Consider the following 22,006-nt stretch of genomic DNA (forward strand, 5'->3'; position numbering starts at 1 on the left):
ATCAATCCATGGCTTGCTCAAAACAACGAGTGCCTCCAACTAACAAGAGTCCCAGGGGGAGTTTTGTTTGCAATTATTTTGATTTAGTTTGCATAAAGCATGGGACTGGGCATCCCGGTGACCAGCCATTTATCTCGTGAGTGAGGAGCGGAGTCCACTCCTCTTGAGAATAACCCTCCTAACATGGAAGATACGGACAGCCCTAGTTGATACATGAGCTATTCGAGCATACAAAACAGGATATTTATTTGAAGGTTTGGAGTTTGGCACATACAAATTTACTTGGAACGGCAAGTAGATACCGTATATAGGTAGGTATGGTGGACTTATATGGAATAACTTTGGGGTTTAAGGGATTGGATGCACAAGTAGTATTCCCGCTTAGTACAGGTGAAGGCTAGGAAAAGACTGTGAAGCGACCAGCTAGAGAGCGACAACAGTCATGAACATGCATTAAAATTAATCAACACGGAATGCAAGCATGAGTAGGATATAATCCACCATGAACATAAATATCATGAAGGCTATCTTGATTTTGTTTCAACTACATGCGTGAACATGCGCCAAGTCAAGTCACTTAAATCATTCAGAGGAGGATACCAACCTATCATACCACATTAATAGCATGTTGGAATGCAAGGTAAACCATTATAACTCATAGCTAATCAAGCATGGCACAAGAAACTATGATCTCTAGTAGTCATTGCAAAGATGTTTATTCATAATAGGCTGAATCAGGAACGATGAACTAATCATATTTACAAAAACAAAAGAGGTCGAGTTCATACCAGTTTTTCTCATCTCAGTCAGTCCATCATATATCATCATAATTGCCTTTCACTTGCACGACCGAATGATGTGAATAATAATAATAGTGCGCGTGCATTGGACTAAGCTGGAATCTGCAAGCATTCAATAAACAGGAGAAGACAAGGAAATATGGGCTCTTTTGTCAGATCAACATTTATGCATATAAGAGCCACTTCGACAATTTAATCATGGTCTTCTCCTATCGACCCCCAAAGAAAAGAAAAGAAATAAAACTATTTACACGGGAGAGCTCCCAACAAGTAAAAGAAGAACAGGAAATCTTTTTGGGTTTTCTTTTTAATTACTACTACAAGCATGGAAAGTAAACTAATTAAAAGCTACAACTAATTTGTTGGTTTTTCTTAAGGTTTATCAAACACACAAGAAGAAAGCATAAAAAAGAAAATAAACTAGCATGGATGATACAATGAAAAAGTATGAGCACCGACATCTAGCAATGAGTGTGTGAACACGAATGTAATGTTGGTGGGAAATACGTACTCCCCCAAGCTTAGGCTTTTGGCCTAAGTTGGTCTATGGCCACGGCTGGCCTGGCGGATATCCATAATAGTAGTTGGGGTCGCACTGCGATGAAGAAATAGACTCAGATTTCTACTGGCTGGCAATCATCTCTGGATCCCACTGGTAATTAGACTGTCGTGAAGGATCAACTGTGGTTCCGGCTCTGGCTCCATAGCTGGTGTAGGGTTCCGGTAGGCTTGAATAGCCTTTAACGGAACAAGGTACTGGCCTACAGATAAATCAAACAAAGAAGGAGTAGGCAGGGTAATAGTCTCAGGATGATGTTTATCAAAGAACAATTTGTATTTAAGCTCTCCTTCCCTGTTCTTAACAATAAAATCATGTGCCACCATACTTTTATAATCTAAATAAACACGCGGCAGCACCTTTTCTTACTTCTCATAATGCCTAATAGGTGTGTTAAAATGCACAACTAGGCGTGAGGCATAGATGCCTCCAAAGATGGGGCCCTTGGTACGGTTCAGACTTAACCGTTTAGCAATAATGCCGCCCATACTAACAGAGTTATCACTGTATAAACCGTGGAGCAAAATAATAATATCAGGGACATTAAGGTTTCCACAGTTCCCGCGACCAATTAAACAACGACTAGCAAATAATGCAAAATAGCGTAAAACAGGAAAATGTATGCTAGTGATTCGTGCATCGGAAACATTCCTTGTTTCCCCTACAGTGATAGTGTCAATGAACCCATCCACATCCTCACGATGTGGTTCCTCTGTCTTGCCCTCTAAAGGGACTAAACAGACCCGACAAAAATCATAAAGTGACATGTCCTTATGCTCGTCATATAAATGAAACTCCACCGTAGGTGGTGAGCTCCTAGAATGGAAATGAAAGTTTTGCACAAAGATATTTGTGAGTAAGAGATACTGATCACATTGGTCGTGGAGGAAAGCGGTGAGGCCTGCATTCTTAGCCAATTCATAAAAATCTTCATAAATCTCGACTGCTCTCAAGAAATCATCGGAAGGCCATTCACACACCCGAACCTCCGCGGTGCGAGGCAGATTATACTTAGGCTTTGGTGCCTTTTCCTTCAAGCTTCGGCTCAATGAGCCCCTCAAAAGTCTCTTCATCATTTTCTGAAAAAATCTGAAATTTTTAGTAACTTCAAAAATAAAAGTAAACCAAACTCAATAATATTGATAGCAACTACTCCTACAAGCGCCTAGGGCCTATATCATGCATCAAAACTACTTTTGACCATATAAATTTGACATGCAGCTCAAGAACAGGGTCACCTAAGCAGCAAAAAATTGCAATGAATAAAGCACTATAACAAAAACTAATTGGACCAATGGAGGAGTCACATACCAAGGAACAATCTCCCCAAGCAGTTTTGTGAGAGGTGCTCTAAGCAAGGAGATTGAAAATGGCAGCAAGATGAGCTAGAACTCGTGCTTGAGCTGGATATTCATGTTTGTGGGAGGAAAAAGAAGTGTGTGAGTGAAGGAATAAGTGGAGGAGGGCCACCGTGGGCCCACGAGGCAGGGGGCGCGCCCTCCACCCTCGTGGGCAGGTGGTTGACCCCCCTGTTGTGTTCTTAGTGCCAAATATTCTCAAATATTCCAGAAAAAATCATATTTCAATTTCAGGGCATTTGGAGAACTTTTATTTTCGGGGTATTTTTATATTGCACGGATAATCAGATAACAGACAGAAAAATACTATTTTTATTTTATTTAATATAAATATCAGGAAGCAAAAGGAGGGTACAGCAGGTTGTGCCTTCTAGTTTCATCCATCTCATGATCATCAAAAGGAATCCACTAACAAGGTTGATCAAGTCTTGTTAGCGAACTTATTCCGAATAACATGGAATCGGATAAATTTCGAATAACACTATGTTACCTCAACAGGGATATGCACATCCCCAATAATAAGAATACCATATTTCTTCTTGAAAGTAGGTAGAGGAAATTCAAAACCTCCAAATATACGAGAATGTGCCAAAAGTGAAACTGAGAATTGGGAGGTTGTGCCCTCGACACAACACACACTTTAACAGTGGACGGTGCCACTGCATAACATGAAAATGACATTGACACACAATAGTGGTCAATCAATACAAACACCAGCCCTCAATATTCAAAAAGCTCCAAAAAATAACATTTACGGCCCAGTAATATCAAGAATGAACAACACAGTAAAATAGCTAACATTGCAACCAACAACGACACAATCCTAAAGGATCTACTGCGGATAAATACCCTTGGAAGCTAATCCTCTGGAAAGTACGGTAGTAGCATCCAAATGTGCAAATGTTGTGGCAGGGGCAGGGTCGGTCAAATCGTCTGCAGGTACATAAACTGCTTGAATCGAAGTTATAGATCCCTTTTTAGTAGAAGCAATTCTTTCTTGCAAAGAACCCATTTCTGTACTAAGAGTAGGTTGATAACCCACTGCGGAGGGCATTCTCCCTAATAAAGCGGATACCTCTGATCCTGCTTGAACAAAACGAAAGATATTATCGATAAATAAAAGCACGTCTTGCTTATTAACATCTCGGAAATATTCCGCCATAGTTAGGGCAGTTAAACCAACTCTCATACGAGCTCCCGGTGGTTCATTCATTTGGCCATAGACTAGAGCTACCTTTGATTCCTCAATATTTTTTTCATTAATTACTCCGGATTCCTTCATTTCCATATAAAGATCATTTCCTTCACGAGTCCGTTCCCCTACTCCACCGAATACGGATACGCCCCCATGAGCTTTAGCAATGTTATTGATTAATTCCATGATCAGTACTGTTTTACCTACTCCAGCCCCCCCAAATAGTCCTATTTTTCCTCCACGTCGATAAGGAGCTAAAAGATCGACGACCTTAATACCTGTTTCAAAGATGGATAATTTCGTATCTAACTCGATAAAGGCAGGCGCAGATCTATGAATAGGGAACGTTGCACTACTATCTACAGGACCCAAATTGTCAACAGGCTCCCCAAGAACGTTGAAAATTCGTCCGAGAGTAGCTCCACCGACCGGAACACTGAGAGGAGCTCCCGTGTCAATCACTTCCATTCCTCTCATCAACCCGTCCGTAGCACTCATAGCTACAGCTCTAACTCGATTATTTCCTAATAATTGTTGTACCTCACAAGTCACATTAATTTGCTTATCGGCAGTGTCTCTACTCTGGACTACCAAAGCGTTATAAATATAAGGTAACTTGCCTGGGGGAAAAGTGACATCCAGCACGGGTCCAATAATTTGATCGATACGACCTGTACTTTTTTCTTCAATTGTGGAAACCCCGGGAGGAGAAGTAGTAGGATTGGTTCTCATAATTATCACATAATTAAAAAAAAGGAATTTGTCGAAATTTTTCTTTTTTTATTGTTGAATAATGCCAAATCAAATCAAAAAAAATCCAAAAGTAAAAAGGAAATGAATTAGTTAATTCAATAAGAGAGAAAAGGGGACCAGGACTTGATTTCGTTGCCCAAGCGAATCCCATTCAATCGTTTACTCATGGAATGAGTCCATTGGAAAGTTCAATCAATCTTTTTTTTCATATACATTTTGCCTTTTGTGGAGGATCTGTGCCTACTCTACTTTCCTATCTAGGACTTCGATATACAAAATATATACTACTGTGAAGCATAGATTGCTGTCAACAAAGAATTTTATTAGTATTTAGTTAGGTATTTGCATTCAAAATAAGAAAAGAGAACTATTAAGAACTTGTAAAATAAGGATTAGGAATTAATTTGGGTTGCGCTATATCTATCAAAGAGTATACAATAATTATGGATTTGGTAAATCAAATCCATGGTTTAATAACGAACCGTGTTAACTTACCATAACAACAACTCAATTCCTATCGAATTCCTATATTGGAATTCCTATAGGATAGAACATACACAGGGTGTACGCATTATATATGAATGGAAACATATTCATTAACCTAAGCATGCCCTCAATTTTCTTTAATGAGTTGCTATTATATTAATTGAATATCCTTTTTGTTTTATGAGATTTTTGCTAAAGTTTCATTTACGCCTAATTAACATCGAGTAGACCCTGTTATTGTGAGAATTCTTAATTCAAGAGTTATAGGGAGGGACTTATGTCACCACAAACAGAAACTAAAGCAGGTGTTGGATTTCAAGCTGGTGTTAAAGATTATAAATTGACTTACTACACCCCAGAGTATGAAACTAAGGATACTGATATCTTGGCAGCATTCCGAGTAAGTCCTCAGCCTGGGGTTCCTCCCGAAGAAGCAGGGGCTGCAGTAGCTGCCGAATCTTCTACTGGTACATGGACAACTGTTTGGACTGATGGACTTACCAGTCTTGATCGTTACAAAGGACGATGCTATCGCATCGAGCCTGTTGCTGGGGAAGACAACCAATGGATCTGTTATGTAGCTTATCCATTAGACCTATTTGAAGAGGGTTCCGTTACTAACATGTTTACTTCCATTGTAGGTAACGTATTTGGTTTCAAAGCCCTACGTGCTCTACGTTTGGAGGATCTACGAATTCCCCCTACTTATTCAAAAACTTTCCAAGGCCCGCCTCATGGTATCCAAGTTGAAAGAGATAAGTTGAACAAGTACGGTCGTCCTTTATTGGGATGTACTATTAAACCAAAATTGGGATTATCCGCAAAAAATTATGGTAGAGCGTGTTATGAGTGTCTACGTGGTGGACTTGATTTTACCAAAGATGATGAAAACGTAAACTCACAACCATTTATGCGCTGGAGAGACCGTTTTGTCTTTTGTGCCGAAGCTATTTATAAATCACAGGCCGAAACCGGTGAAATCAAGGGGCATTACTTGAATGCGACTGCGGGTACATGTGAAGAAATGATTAAGAGAGCTGTATTTGCAAGAGAATTAGGGGTTCCTATTGTAATGCATGACTACTTAACTGGGGGATTCACCGCAAATACTACTTTGGCTCATTATTGCCGCGACAATGGCCTACTTCTTCACATTCACCGTGCAATGCATGCAGTTATTGATAGACAGAAAAATCATGGTATGCATTTCCGTGTATTAGCTAAAGCATTGCGTATGTCTGGGGGAGATCATATCCACTCCGGTACAGTAGTAGGTAAGTTAGAAGGGGAACGCGAAATGACTTTAGGTTTTGTTGATTTATTGCGCGATGATTTTATTGAAAAAGATCGTGCTCGCGGTATCTTTTTCACTCAGGACTGGGTATCCATGCCAGGTGTTATACCGGTAGCTTCAGGTGGTATTCATGTTTGGCATATGCCAGCTCTGACCGAAATCTTTGGGGACGATTCTGTATTACAATTTGGTGGAGGAACTTTAGGACATCCTTGGGGAAATGCACCTGGTGCAGCAGCTAATCGAGTGGCTTTAGAAGCCTGTGTACAAGCTCGTAACGAAGGGCGCGATCTTGCTCGCGAAGGTAATGAAATTATCCGAGCAGCTTGCAAATGGAGTCCTGAACTAGCCGCAGCTTGTGAAGTATGGAAGGCGATCAAATTCGAGTTCGAGCCGGTAGATACTATTGATTAACTAGATAAAACTAAAGATAAAGAAGGTATAAATAAAAAAGAAACAAAATAAAAAGAGAAAAAAATCAGTTATGAAATGCAGTAATTCTTCTTTATTCTTCTAATTGATTGCAATTAAACTCGGCTCAATCTTTTTTTTTGTAAAAAAGATTGAGCCGAATAAAAATAGATCATGATATGATCATGAGACTTGACAAATTGAGTTTCGTCTATTCTATATATCTAGAATATATATATTAAGGTATAATACAATAAAGAAATACAAATAAAATAATAAAATAATAAAATATAGTATTATCATATGATAATGATAATGGAATCAAATACGCAGTATTTACAGAAAAAAGTCTTCGTTTATTGGGAAAGAATCAATATACTTTTAATGTCGAATCGGGATTCACTAAGACAGAAATAAAGCATTGGGTCGAACTCTTCTTTGGTGTTAAGGTGGTAGCTGTGAATAGCCATCGACTACCTGGAAAAGGTAGAAGAATAGGACCTATTCTGGGCCATACAATGCATTACAGACGTATGATCATTACCCTTCAACCGGGTTATTCTATTCCACTTCTAGATAGAGAAAAAAACTAAAGGAGAATGAATGAAAAAAGACATAGTTTGGAAGTTAGACCTTTTTATAGGACTCTCTTTCAATTTCAAAAAAGAGGACGTTTGAAACTTTTAACAGGCGTAATCATGAGTCAACAAGTGACTCGAACTGTGTGTAAAAAAAAGCATTTTTTTTTCAAAATGCTAGAACTAGATAAGGAAGTTTTCTATAACCTTGAGAAAAAGGATAAAAAGGTAGTTTTTTTTAGTTTACGACTCCGATCAAGAGCGAGAAATCCTTGATTTGGGATTGGACATAGAACCTGGACCCATCGTAGAGACGTTTAGTTCAAAAGAAAGGATCGTATCCTGATGGTAAGAATTATACTTTCGTGGAAATACAGCGCTATAGACTGCAATGCGGTAGAGTAGACGTTTTGTTTCTAATTTTTCTGGACCAAACCTCCGCTCCGACCCAATGATACAATGAATTTTTTCTGTTCATATTCATAAATAAAAAAGATTCGGAATCGCAATGCTACTATATGCGTCCAGAGGAGTATTTGGAATAATATTCTTCTATAATCCATTATTGCGGGGGGTCTTACTAACAGGGCTTCGCTGCACGGGACCGGTCTTCGTCGAAAAGCTAACTCCACCCGGCATTTTCATACCCTTTCTTTGGGTGGTATATCGCCTTTTCAAGTCTAAGAGGGTAGTAGGGGATCTATAGTAGGTAAGATAATTTGCCCTTTGATTTTGATTGAATATACTATTTTTCCGCCTTTACCACGCATTATTGTATGCGCTTCTAGAGAAATATGTATGCAGGAAGTAAATTCTAACCGCTTTCTTTTGAATCCAATTTCAAATTAGATTAGAAAGATAGAAAGGCCATGAGGATGGGAAAATCAAAATAAAATCTTTTTAATTAGTTCTCCTTTTTTGGAATTTTCTTATTATCCTTTCATTTTTTTTACAGAATATTTTTCAAACTAAAAATAAAAAATACAATACAATAGTCAATATTCCTTATAATAGATATACTTAATTATATCATAAGAATCTTAAGATATTTTTCGACTAGATAGAAATAGTAAATTTGAATTGAGACACCTATTCCATGACGGATTTAAACTTACCTTCTATTTTCGTGCCTTTAGTAGGCTTAGTATTTCCGGCAATTGCAATGACTTCTTTATTTCTTTATGTGCAAAAAAATAAGATTGTCTAGTATTTTTTAGTGTAAGTAATATAATATGGTAGGGTATGTGGCTTTTTCTACACACACTTTCTACACACAAATGAAAAACGGTTATGGATGCGGATATAGGCTACGAGCATAAATGCATGAATATGCAGAGCCAGGTATAGCGAGTTTTATTTTATTTATTTTAATTGAATCAACGAATATTTTTTGAATAGAAAGTCAATGTATCTAACCTATTATTTCACAGGAGTACTAGTTGCTGAAGGCGATTTCAGAATCAAAAAAAGTAAAGTCAAAATTATTTAGCTTATTCTCTCAATTTCAATCGACCGCTGCTGGATTTAGTATATCTAATATGAATTGGCGATCAGAACACATATGGGTAGAACTTCTAAAAGGTTCTCGAAAAAGGGGTAATTTTTTCTGGGCCTGTATTCTTTTTCTAGGTTCACTAGGATTCTTATCGGTTGGGATTTCCAGTTATCTTGGTAAGAATATTATATCTATACTTCCATCTCAAGAAATTCTTTTTTTTCCGCAGGGGGTCGTGATGTCTTTCTACGGAATCACAGGCCTATTCATTAGCTCCTACTTGTGGTGTACTATTTTGTGGAATGTAGGTAGTGGTTATGACCGATTCGATAGAAAAGAGGGAATAGTGTGCATTTTTCGTTGGGGATTCCCTGGAATAAAACGTCGCGTCTTCCTTCGATTCCTTATGCGGGATATCCAATCAATTAGGATTCAGGTTAAAGAGGGTCTTTATCCTCGTCGTATTATTTATATGGAAATCCGGGGCCAGGGGATCATTCCCTTGACTCGTACTGATGATAAATTTTTTACTCCACGAGAAATTGAACAAAAAGCTGCCGAATTGGCCTATTTCTTGCGCGTACCAATTGAAGTATTTTGAGGTATCTTTTTTGAACTGAGATGAATGAAGAAAAGAAGAATTGGAAGAAGAAAAGTTTTCTCAACACAGGGAGGAAGTCCCTTCTAAATTGGATTTGTTATTGTAAGGGGATTTTTAAGTATTTATCTAAAGGAAGGAACAAACGAGGATAAGAGAAATTTGCTTTTAATTTTTTTTATCCAAGTTAGATATATCGCATACTATTCTTCCTTTTTCATCCGAAAGGGCTTTTTTTATTCTATTTCACTATTTCATTCCATCTAGATCTAAGAAAGAACCCAATGCACTGAAATTCCACTAATAACTAATATACAAAAAAGAAGAATAGATACAGGGTATCAAACCTATAGAGTTTTTGCTTCAAAGAAATAGAAATATCATGAAATAGAAATATCATCATATAGAGTCAGGGAATGGAATAGAGTCAGCGAATGAAGCATATTCATTAACAACTCCATTTACAGATCAAAAATGAAAAAAAAGTAAGCATTGCCTTCTTTACTATATCTTATATTTATCGTACTTTTGCCTTGGGGGGTCTCTTCCTCATTTAACAAATGTCTGGAACTTTGGATTAAGAATTGGTGGAATACCAGGCAATCCGAAACTCTCTTAACTGATATTCAAGAGAAAAGGATTCTAGAAAGATTCATAGAATTAGAAGAACTTTCTCTCTTGGACGAGATGATAAAAGGGAAACTAAAGACACATGTACAAAAACCTCCTACAGGAATACACAAGGAAATAATACAATGGGTCAAAATAAATAATGAGGATCATCTCCATACCATTTTGCATTTCTCGACAAATATAATCTGTTTGGCTATTCTAAGTGGTTCTTTTTTTCTGGGTAAAGAGGAACTTGTCATTTTGAATTCTTGGGTTCAGGAATTTCTTCTATAATTTAAATGACTCAATAAAAGCTTTTTTTATTCTTTTAGTTACTGATTTTTTTGTTGGATTTCACTCCACCCGTGGTTGGGAACTAGTAATTCGTTGGGTCTACAACGATTTTGGATGGGCTCCTAACGAGCTTATTTTCACTATTTTTGTTTGTAGTTTTCCAGTAATTCTAGATACATGTTTGAAATTTTGGGTCTTTTTTTGTTTAAATCGTCTATCTCCTTCGCTTGTAGTCATTTATCATTCAATTAGTGAAGCATAAATTCATTTGATCTCCCGATATTAATATTAATCAAATTAGCAAGCATCTTTTTTTAGAAAGAAAGCCCTTTTCCATTTTAGCAAAATTCTTTCTATTTCTACCTACTTTAAGGTATTCATCATTGCAGTACAACTGTTGCAGTAGAATGACAACAGATTCGTGTATAGGGAACTAGATTAGCTTAGCTACCTATCTAATTTATTGTAGAAATTCTGGGATCTGCGATTGGACATGGAAAATAGAAATACTTTTTCTTGGGTAAAGGAACAGATAACTCGATCGATTTCTGTATCGATCATGATATACGTAATAACTCGGACATCTATTTCAAATGCATATCCCATTTTTGCGCAGCAGGGTTATGAAAACCCACGAGAAGCAACTGGACGAATTGTATGTGCCAATTGCCATTTAGCTAGCAAGCCCGTCGATATTGAAGTTCCCCAAGCTGTGCTTCTCCCGATACTGTATTTGAAGCAGTTCTTCGAATTCCTTATGATATGCAATTGAAACAAGTTCTTGCTAATGGAAAAAAGGGAGGGTTGAATGTAGTGCTGTTCTTATTTTGCCCGAGGGATTCGAATTAGCGCCGCCCATCGTATTTCCCCTGAGTTAAAAGAAAAGATAGGAAATCTTGCTTTTCAGAGTTATCGTCCCGATAAAAAAAACATTCTTGTGATAGGCCCTGTTCCCGGTAAGAAATATAGTGAAATTGTCTTTCCCATTCTTTCCCCTGATCCTGCTACGAAGAAAGATGCTCATTTCTTAAAATATCCCATATATGTAGGGGGAAACCGAGGAAGAGGACAGATCTATCCTGATGGTAGCAAGAGTAACAATACAGTCTATAATGCTACGTCAACAGGTATAGTAAGAAAAATACTACGTAAAGAAAAGGGGGGGTATGAAATATCCATAGTTGATGCATTGGATGGACGCCAAGTGATTGATATTATACCTCCCGGACCAGAACTTCTTGTTTCAGAGGGGGAATCCATCAAGCTTGATCAACCATTAACAAGCAATCCTAATGTGGGAGGTTTTGGTCAGGGGGACGCAGAAATCGTGCTTCAGGATCCATTACGTGTCCAAGGCCTTTTGTTCTTCTTCGCATCCGTTATTTTGGCACAAGTTTTTTTGGTTCTCAAAAAGAAACAGTTTGAAAAGGTTCAATTGTACGAAATGAATTTCTAGGTCCCGGGATTTCTTACCATCAAGTTGGTAAAAAGCCTCGATTTATTGGCAATTGCTAGAATTATCTATGATCTATTTTGGAAATCCTTTTTTTGTTTAGACTGCTTTTTGTTTATGAGATGTCTGGAATTCCTTATTTATATCCCATGCAAAAGAAGAGAATCCAAGGCAAAGGCGAGAACAATCAAATTAAAATTTCTTCTTTTTCGGAGGGATTGCAGGTCTTCTTAATCGTCTATTCGGCACAAGAAAAAGCCTTTTTCTTGTGCCGATTCTTCTTGTATCAAAATAAGAATCCTTTTTCTTCCTAATTCGTCAAAGATTACTATTTCTTCTTTATTCGGGTCTGTCTCTTGGACCTCTTTTTCTTTTGCTTAGGTTTAGCCGAGGTAGTGGACAAACAGAGGGGAAGAAAATATGGCGGGGGAAAAATTTCTTGTGATTGTGAGCAAATTGCTTGGCTTGTTTAATTAAGTTCAACTTCAAATTTACAGAAATTTTGCAAAAAAAAAGTAAACTCTTCCATTGAAGGTTTTTTTATTTTTAGGCTAGTTGAATAGTTTTGATTAAGGTTTTATTAGTTTATTACTCGAAACTAAATCAAGGATTTTCAGGATACTTCCTTCGTGGAATAAGATATTGGATCCTCGAGTGATCTCTTTTTCTTGTTGCTTCATAAGAGTGAATCGAATAGATTCAATTCGCGTTATAAGAGTAAAATAAAAATTCCGCGGGTCCTTTCCGCTCTAATCAGATAAAGGGGGGTAAGGACCCGCTAAGCTCCTACTTTTTCATGTTTACAATCTGGTCCCTCCGATTACTATAGAGATGAACCCAATCCAGAATATGAACCATAAAAGAAAACACCTACTAAACCAATCACAGCAATACCAGCTACAGTACCTATCAGCCAAAGAGGAATTCTTCCAGTAGTATCGGCCATTTCCCCTACTTTCCTCCACATTTTATCAATTGGTCATGCTAGAGACAAAAACAGTCATGGGTAGTTATAAGGATGGTATCCTTCCAAATGGGATAAGAGAATTCTTATTAGTCTCTTTCTTTCTCTCAATTGAAGAAGTAATTGGAAAATAAAACAGCAAGTACAAAAATGAGTAATAAACCCCAGTATAGACTGGTACGATTCAATTCAACATTTTGTTCATTCGGGTTTGATTGTGTCATAGTTCTATAGTTGGAATTTGTTTTATCGTTGGATGAACTGCATTGCTGATATTGATCCCAAGAAAAAAACAGTAGGTACAGCTAGTCCGTGAATAGCCAGCCATCGCACTGTAAAAATAGGATAGGTTCGATCTATGGTCATTGAGGGCCTCCTAAAAGGATCTACTAAATTCATCGAGTTGTTCTAAAGAATCAAAACGGTCGGTTATTAACGGAATTCCTTGTCGGCTTTCCGTGAAATACTCGTTTGGCCTAGGACTTCCAAACACGTCATAAGCTAAACCCGTACTGACAAATAACCAACCCGCAATGAATAGGGAAGGTATAGTAATGCTATGAATAACCCAGTATCGAATACTGGTAATAATATCAGCAAAAGAACGTTCTCCCGTGCTTCCAGACATGCTGAACTCCCAAAATTTTTGTACATTCAAAAAAGGAATTGATTCCGTAAAAGATGGGATCGACCAGTAAATAGAAAATTACTGATATTTCATCCTTGTGAGATTGTCAATTTTGTACCAAAGGTGTATTTTGAGTATACCGAATTAGTATAGCTATCCTTCCTATGGCACAGCAATCTGGTTTTGCCTGGTTCCGAAACATAATTACTTTTTTATTTTTTTTTGTCTATAGGTAAGCTATATGTTATTCAAGGCATCAATAGAAACCCCATTTTTGTAGGTTCTACTTACTTTTCATTGGCTTCGGAATAATAGAGTAATTCGGAATAGCAGCCAAAATCTTGGGAAAATCTAAGTTAATGATCAATAGGTTTGGATAAATAATTTAGGAAGGATATTCTCATACTGACACAATACAAGGACAAGTATATGTGAAATCTATCCTTTCATAATTCGTAATTCATCCTTGTATTGTTTGTTGGATTAGGTCTAACTTTCTTGACCAAACTGCGAGCGCGGAACTTTACGAGATGAAATAGGGAAAGACAGAAGATAGAATAGAACTTAAAAGGATAATTGAAGTGACTCGTCTTCGAATCTACTTTGGTTGGAGTTCGAAAAAGGAATAAAAATAAAGTAAATTCAAGGAAGAGCTTTCTTTTTTTTAACAGCCCCTTGGCAGGTCATGGAATGCTTTTGTTCTCCTCTTATTCCATATGGAATACAATCAGTTAAAATAAGAAGGAATAGGGGAATATTCGATCGTTCACTCCAAAAAGAGGGTCCTATTGAAAAAGAAATTATCCAAAATAGAAAGAAGTTTTTTTTTCAAATTCAATTGTTTATTTATCTCTTATTCAAAAATTTCCCTGAAAATTGAATTTCATTTTTTCATTCAATGGGGTTAGATGATCTAGTTCTTAATATTATTACTTTACTCAATTGACAAATTCCACAACAAATCTCTTGATTCGGAATTAGGGACTCATGTATCATCTGATGAATCCACTTTCTTTTACACTTTTGTATCTTACTCTATCTTGTTTTTTAGTATTATCTAAAATAACTGATGAATTATGAATTTTCCATAACTTAGGTAAATGCTTTACCAACATATGTAGTGTAGTAAAAAAAAGGAATTTAACTCTTTCATGCTTACTTTAACTAGTTATTTTGGTTTTCTACTGGCTGCTTTAACTATAACCCCAGCTCTATTTATTGGCTTGAACAAGATACGCCTTATTTGAATTGACTGAATAATTATAATTCAGAAAAGAAAAATCTTTCTTTGGGATTCCTGGCATTCTACGACTCTTTTCCAGACTAATTAGGAATTCTTTTCTTGGTCATTGAGATTCGTGGATAATTTAGAGTACTATTTAGGGATAGATCGTACCTCTTTTTTTATCCCCTCGAACAAATAGAAATGATTGAAGTTTTTCTATTTGGAATCGTCTTAGGCCTAATTCCTATTACTTTAGCGGGATTATTCGTGACTGCGTATTTGCAATACAGGCGTGGGGATCAGTTGGATCTTTGATTGAGTCATTTTTTTTTGATTGACCTCCTCCAGACCAGAGAGGAGGTCAAATTGAAATTGGAGTTACAATTCAATTTTGTTAAGTTATTTTACTCTGCTTCGACATAAAATAGATGGAATCACGCTCTGTAGGATTTGAACCTACGACATCGGGTTTTGGAGACCCGCGTTCTACCGAACTGAACTAAGAGCGCTTTCATTCATTCAAAAAGAAAATCTTTTTCTATTCCTAATGTATCTCACGTACGTAAAGTCTCCACAAATTCAAGTTATACCCACTTTACTTTAATTGATCTCGTCGCTACTGCCTATAAAGAAGAAAGAAGTAATAGGTAGGGATGACAGGATTTGAACCTGTGACATTTTGTACCCAAAACAAACGCGCTACCAAGCTGCGCTACATCCCTTTTCCAAATTAAATTGTTGTACAATGCCATTGTACACAATTCCTGTCTTCTTTTCCACATCATAATTTTCTTCTTCTTTCTTTCTCTATCTATATATAGAACCCTCGTGTCATTTCTTCTTTTTGGTCTCATATAATTAAGGAATTATATACATATAAAATCCAATATAATTTCTCCTATAAAAGAAGGATTTACTTTTCCTTGGTAATAACGGGATCTACCTTTTCCATTAATACTTGTGGTTATATAATGGGCATTAATCCGATGTTAAGCTACAATCATAAAGTTGAAAGTACCAGAGATTCCTAAAGGCATACCATAAGAAAAGCTTCCTTGACCAATAGGGTAAATCAAGAAAACAGCAGTAGCAGCTGCAACAGGAGCTGAATATGCAACAGCAATCCAAGGACGCATACCCAGACGGAAACTAAGTTCCCACTCACGACCCATATAACAAGCTACACCAAGTAAGAAGTGTAGAACAATTAGCTCATAAGGACCACCATTGTATAACCACTCATCAACAGATGCAGCTTCCCAAATTGGGTAAAAGTGCAATCCGATCGCCGCAGAAGTAGGGATAATAGCACCAGAGATAATATTGTTTCCATAAAGTAAAGAACCAGAAACAGGCTCACGAATACCATCAATATCTACTGGAGGGGCAGCGATGAAGGCGATAATAAATACAGAAGTTGCGGTCAATAAGGTAGGGATCATCAAAACACCGAACCATCCGATGTAAAGACGATTTTCAGTGCTAGTTATCCAGTTGCAGAAGCGACCCCACAGGCTTGTACTTTCGCGTCTCTCTAAAATTGCAGTCATGGTAAGATCTTGGTTTATTCAAATTGCAAGGACTCCCAAGCACACGTATTAACTAGAATATAGATAATAGAAGGCTTGTTATTTAACAGTATAACATAGACTATATACCAATGTCAACCAAGTCAGCCCAAAGATTAGCTATCCATATAACTAAATTAACCAAACCAATAATTTTGTATTTGTAAATGAAGTGAGTCAAAGTGAAAAACTTTGATGGGTCTTTTCTATATGGGTTGCCCGGGACTCGAACCCGGAACTAGTCGGATGGAGTAGATAATTCTTCCTTGTTACAATAGAGAAAAATCCCTCCCCAAATCGTGCTTGCATTTTTCATTGCACACGACTTTCCCTATGTAGAAATAGCCAATTTCTATTCCAAAGAGGAAGTTCTACTAATTTTTTTAATTAGTAAGTTGATTCACCTACTCTTTATTATAATAAAAAGAACATTTCAGAATGAAAAATAGAATAGTTTTTTCTTGATCATTTATCAACCCTTTCCTGTTTCTTAATTTCGTCTAATGATTAATTAAGAGGGTTGACCAGGTCATTGATACGTATAATATCCAAATACCAAATACGCTCAGTGTGTGATCCACAGAAAGAAAAAAGAGTTGTTTTGGTGAACATCAAAGAAAAAACTTGCTCTTCTTCCATAAAAAATTCTTCTAAAAATGCCGAACCCAATCGTTGCATAAAAGTTCGTACCGTGCTTTTATGTTTACGAGCTAAAGTTCTAGCACATGGAAGTCGAAGTATATACTTTAGTCGATACAAAGTCTGTTTTTTCGAAGATCCACTATGATAATGAAAAAGATTTCTACATATCCGACCAAATCGATCAAGAATATCCCAATCTGATAAATCTGTCCAAATGGGTTTACTAATAGGATGCCCCGATCCAGTACAAAATTGAGCTTTTGATAAGTATCCTATGAGGAGAGTAGCGGGGACTATGGTATCGAATTTTTTTCATTCGAGTATCTATTAGAAATGAATTCTCCAGCATTTGATTCCTTACTAACAAAGAACTTTTTTGTACACTTGAAAGGTACCCCATAAAATCAAAGCAAGAGTTTGCTAATTGGTTTATATGGATTCTTCGCGGCTGAGTCCAAAAACAGAAATAATATTGCCAGAAATTGATAAGGTAGCATTTCCATTTCTTCTTCTTCAAAAAAAGTGCCTTTTGATGCAAGAATTGCCTTTCCTTGATATCGAACATAATGCATAAGAGGATCCATAAAGAACCATAGGGTTTTCCGAGAAAAACCAGGGTACATTATCCCAAAATGTTCCATCTTCCTAGAAAAGTGGATTCGTTCCAGAAAAGTTCCAGAAGATGCTAATGGTAAGCAAGAAGATTGTTTACGAAGAAACAACAAAAAAAAAATTCATACTCTGATACATAAGAGTTATATAAGAATTGAAATAGTCTTTTATTTTCTTTTAGTTTCGGAGTCTACATGGATTCTTCTGTATAATTTAGATTTTTCTATTCCTATTCTATTTACATATGGGAGCTCCAACACTTAGAGAAGCACTGGCCCGGGGGGGGAGGGAGTTAAAATAAATATGACCCTTGAGTCCGCGAAACCCAAGGGAAAAGGCTAGGGGGCGAATGGTAAAACCAATGTTGGGCATTGCTGGAAGAGTTTTATTCAAGGCGAACTGTCAAGGGGTTCCCATTATAAACCAACTGTGTAAGGAGCGCAAAATCAAGGAACATAACACCAGTATGATGGAAACTAGGGCGGCAAGAGTGGAACAAAACACCAGGCATAAGACCGAGCCTTCCACCCTTTACCAAGTATATAGGTGCATTAAAATAGATAAGATATATATAATGATATCCTAACAAAGAACATGTTCCAACAAGGAACAAACTCCAATCTTCACCTGCAACTAGAAACGCTATAAGAGGGGCTGAGCAAAGCGGTAACATAGCCAAACAACGGTTTGCGAGGACAAGGTGGGTTAGAGGTTTGACATGGCAATATGGGAGGCATGATAAGCAAGTAGTAGGTATCGTAGCATAGGCATAGCAAAAGGGCGAGCATCTAGCAAGCAAAGATAGAAGTGATTTCGAGGGTATGGTCATCTTGCCTACAAAGTCTCTGAGTTGACGTTAGCTTGATCCTCGTAAGCATACTCAATGGGCTCCTCGATCACGTACTCGTCTCCCGGCTCTACCCAAAGCAAGAACAACAAGCAAAGGGAGACACAATCAACCACGTGCAATGCACAAACAACATGATACAAAACATGGCATGATATGCGGGACGTGATATGCGATGCATATGCATGTTTTGGAAATGAAAGATTGAACCTGGCCTCAACTTGGAAAACCAAGAGTGCCACTTGAAGGAGGAGTTGATTTCGGTCGAAATCGATATAAAGATCACCGGAATCGGATGCACGGTTTGCAAATGGCAAGCAAAACAAATATGGCACCGATCTGCGATTAACAGCACAAGGCCATCTAAATGCATCAAGAACAACAAGCTACAGCACTCTAACATAGCAACAAAATACATGGCAGGGATCCACTCAAGATGCTTGACAAAAGATGAACACTGAGCTACGGCTAATTCACTCAATAGCAGCTTCGAACAAGCATGGCAAAAGTGCAAAAGATATCAGGTTACAGACTTAGAGAAAATAACAACATGCCAGGAATTTAACATCCGGAAGCAATGTTTAGAGAGCATGATAACAACATGCTACAGGAACATATCATGGCAAAGCAAAAAGCATGGCATGAAGCTACTCAAAGCATACAACAAAAGTCCCTTACTGACCATAAGCCAAAAGAGATCAGAAAATACAATGGCATCCATGTGAACATAGCAAGTAGACATGGCATAGAAGCTAAACATGGGAAGAACAACATCATAGCATGCACGGATCAACTACAACAACCTCGGCAAAAATGCTTAACATGTAAACATTCTGCCAGGAACATTTTATAGCAAAAGTAGAGCTCGATTGACTCAAGCTAGGGTGCTCCATAAATGCAAACAAAGACATAGCTGGATAGAGCAACACAATATCTACAAAACATCCTTACTGATCATGCTCAAAAGAGGCATAGATCATTCAGTAGCAACATGAACACATGGCATAAAAATATAGACAGAACAAAGACTTAGAATATTTCTAAGTCCCTGAAAACAGCAACATTGAGAGGGCTACTTTGCATGCTTGTGCTAGTCACCACAGAGATCACAAAAATATATGGCATACACCCCTGTAAAGATGGCATGGCATACTTCAAAACTCATGTAGGGCTCGACATCATAGGAGGCACACATCAATCATGGCAAAAATGACAAATGTCCAATTACTGATATGGATCTGAAACTAACAGAAACTAGCACTCTTCCAACAACATTTAGGGCATCAAGATGAGCTCAAATAAACATGATGCAATGAGATGAAATGAAGTACTCGTCGAGGCGAACATTTCGATATGCTACACGCGCAAAACGGAGCCACAGGTGCAGAGTTATGAGATGATGAAGTATGCAAATAATTACTGAAATGGGGCAAATTAGGTCAACCATTAGGTCTCCAGATCCAGATCTGGATCGAGGTCACTGTAGTGGCGCGGAACCCGAGGTGCTCACTGGAGTGGCTCGCCGGAACAGGGACGCGGTGGCCGGCCGGGAGGACGCGGATGAGGAAGGAGAGGCCGGCCGGGCTTCGGAGGTGGCGCGGCATCGGCGGCGCGGAAGCCGGGGCGTCCTGCGAGGCGATTGCCGGCGAGGAGCGAGGCGGCGGGCCCGTCGGCATGGACCGAGGCGGCGGTCGCCGGAGCGGCGAAGGATGAGGAAGGGCGTGGGCGGCGCGGTGGCAACGGGCCGCGGGGGACTCCCGCGGGCCGAGCGGGCCGGGCGGCGGCGCGGCGAAGTGGGGCTCCAGTGGTGCCACGTGTCGAGCGGGGATAGGCTAAGGCAGCGGGCGTACGCGTCCGGTCCGCTCCGGGCGTGTCCGGCGGTGCGAGGAGCAGAATTTTTAGGGTTTGGGGGGAAGAGATACGGGATTTCGGGTGGTGATGCCTTTTTATAGGTAGGAGGAGCTAGGAGTCTCCAAATTGAGCACGGTTTTTGGCCACGTGATCGTGATCGAACGGCCTAGATGATGGAAGGGGTTTAGGTGGGTTTTGGGCCACTTTGGAGGGGTGTTGGGATGCAACACACACGAGGCCTTATCGGTCCCTCGGTTAACCGTTGGAGTATCAAACGAAGTCCAAATGGCACGAAACTTGACATGTGGTCTACCAGTAGTAAACCAAGGCCGCATGACAAGTCTCGGTCCAATCTGAAAACGTTTAACACCCACACACGAAAAGAGGTAGAAAGGGACACCGGAGGACATAGGAGCGCTGGAATGCAAAACGGGCAACGGGGAAAATGCTCGGATGCATGAGACGAACACGTATGCAGATGCAATGCACATGATGAGATGATATGAGATGCATGAGAAGAAAAAAGCACACGAAGACAAAAACCCGACAACGAGGAAATATCATAACTTATCGCCGGAAAAGGCAAGAGTTGGAATACAAATATGGCATGTTACATACGGGGTGTTACAACACTCCACCACTACGAAAGGGTCTCGTCCCGAGATCTAGGACTGGAAAAACTCCGGGTATTCAGAACGAGGTGATCCTCGCGTTCCCAGGTGGCTTCACGGTCGGAACGATGTGACCACTTGACTTTCAGGAATTTGATAGACTTGTTGCGAGTCTTGCGCTCAGTTTCTTCAATAATAGCAATGGGGTGCTCACGATAAGACATGTCTTCTTAGAGATCAATCTCTTCAAAGTTGATGGTGCGGTCAGGAGTCTTGAAACACTTGCGGAGTTGGATGGAAGCTCAAGTTGATAGGCGAGATCGCCTCTTTTGCCGATGATCTTGAAAGGATCCACGTATCTAGGGGCAAGCTTCCCTTTGATACCGAAGCGACGAGTACCTTTCACTGGAGAGACGCGGAGGTAGACATGGTCTCTGATCTCGAAAGCCAAGTCACGATGCTTGCTATCATAGTAACTCTTCTAGAGAAACATCATAACATCCAACTATAAATAGCAAAGCTCGCGATATATCAAGATCGTACCACCTCAAGAACACGAGAGAGAGAGAGAGTGTGTGTAACATCCCCAGCCTCACACCACAGTGATCACCCTCTGATTATGCCAAGTCACCATGATTAACTATGCTTGATCATCATTTGCATCATATCTCGTTTCCAATTCCAATGCAAATTGCAATTCAAATTTAAAGTGAAAAATAAAAGTTGTTCAAATTAGAAAATAAAATGTTCATTAAATATGAAATAATTCATAACTAATTATCTTTAGAAATAAAACATCACCTGAATTCATTATGTGACTTAAACAACATGAAATAGCACCAAAGCAGAAATTTAAAGTGCCAAATCATTTATTAAAAATTCAAATGAAATCATTTGATCACGAAACCTTTTTCTGGCAGTGCTAAATATTGCAAGTAATTTATTGAGCCAAGTCTCATATTTTACATAAGTGAATGGATGGCCTAACAATTTACAAATCAGAGAAGGAATAAAAGAAACATAAAAAAACCCTAAACTACTAGTGAACTGGGCTCTATGTCAACAGTGGGAGCCCAGCCCACCTCGCCACCTCCTCCTTCCTACTGCTCACCAGGAGCGCCGTGGACGTGCGCGCCCCGTCCATGGCTGCGGATGGCCACATGGCGACCATC

General features: G+C 38.7%; 2 protein-coding genes, 2 non-coding genes and 1 pseudogene across 4 annotated transcripts; 1 reads left to right on the plus strand and 4 right to left on the minus strand.

Moving 5' to 3' along the window:
- Positions 1–3,547: 3,547 nt before the first annotated feature.
- On the minus strand, positions 3,548–5,253 carry LOC125543019 (ATP synthase subunit beta, chloroplastic-like). The gene has a single exon (XM_048706262.1). It carries the CDS (start codon positions 4,642–4,644, stop codon positions 3,550–3,552), a length of 1,095 nt encoding a protein of 364 aa, XP_048562219.1. The 5' UTR covers positions 4,645–5,253; the 3' UTR covers positions 3,548–3,549.
- Positions 5,254–5,337: 84 nt separating this feature from the next.
- On the plus strand, positions 5,338–6,903 carry LOC125543018 (ribulose bisphosphate carboxylase large chain). Its single transcript, XM_048706261.1, has one exon. It carries the CDS (start codon positions 5,429–5,431, stop codon positions 6,857–6,859), a length of 1,431 nt encoding a protein of 476 aa, XP_048562218.1. The 5' UTR covers positions 5,338–5,428; the 3' UTR covers positions 6,860–6,903.
- An 8,235-nt stretch (positions 6,904–15,138) lies between these two features.
- TRNAW-CCA lies at positions 15,139–15,212 on the minus strand. Its single transcript has one exon. It is a non-coding gene; the product is annotated as a tRNA-Trp (tRNA).
- A 139-nt stretch (positions 15,213–15,351) lies between these two features.
- Positions 15,352–15,425, minus strand: TRNAP-UGG. The gene has a single exon. It is a non-coding gene; the product is annotated as a tRNA-Pro (tRNA).
- A 712-nt stretch (positions 15,426–16,137) lies between these two features.
- On the minus strand, positions 16,138–17,645 carry LOC125543020 (annotated as a pseudogene).
- Between the last annotated feature and the right edge of the window lie 4,361 nt (positions 17,646–22,006).

The sequence above is a fragment of the Triticum urartu genome, chromosome 3, assembly GCF_003073215.2.
Source record: "Triticum urartu cultivar G1812 chromosome 3, Tu2.1, whole genome shotgun sequence".
Classification (NCBI taxonomy): domain Eukaryota; kingdom Viridiplantae; phylum Streptophyta; class Magnoliopsida; order Poales; family Poaceae; genus Triticum; species Triticum urartu.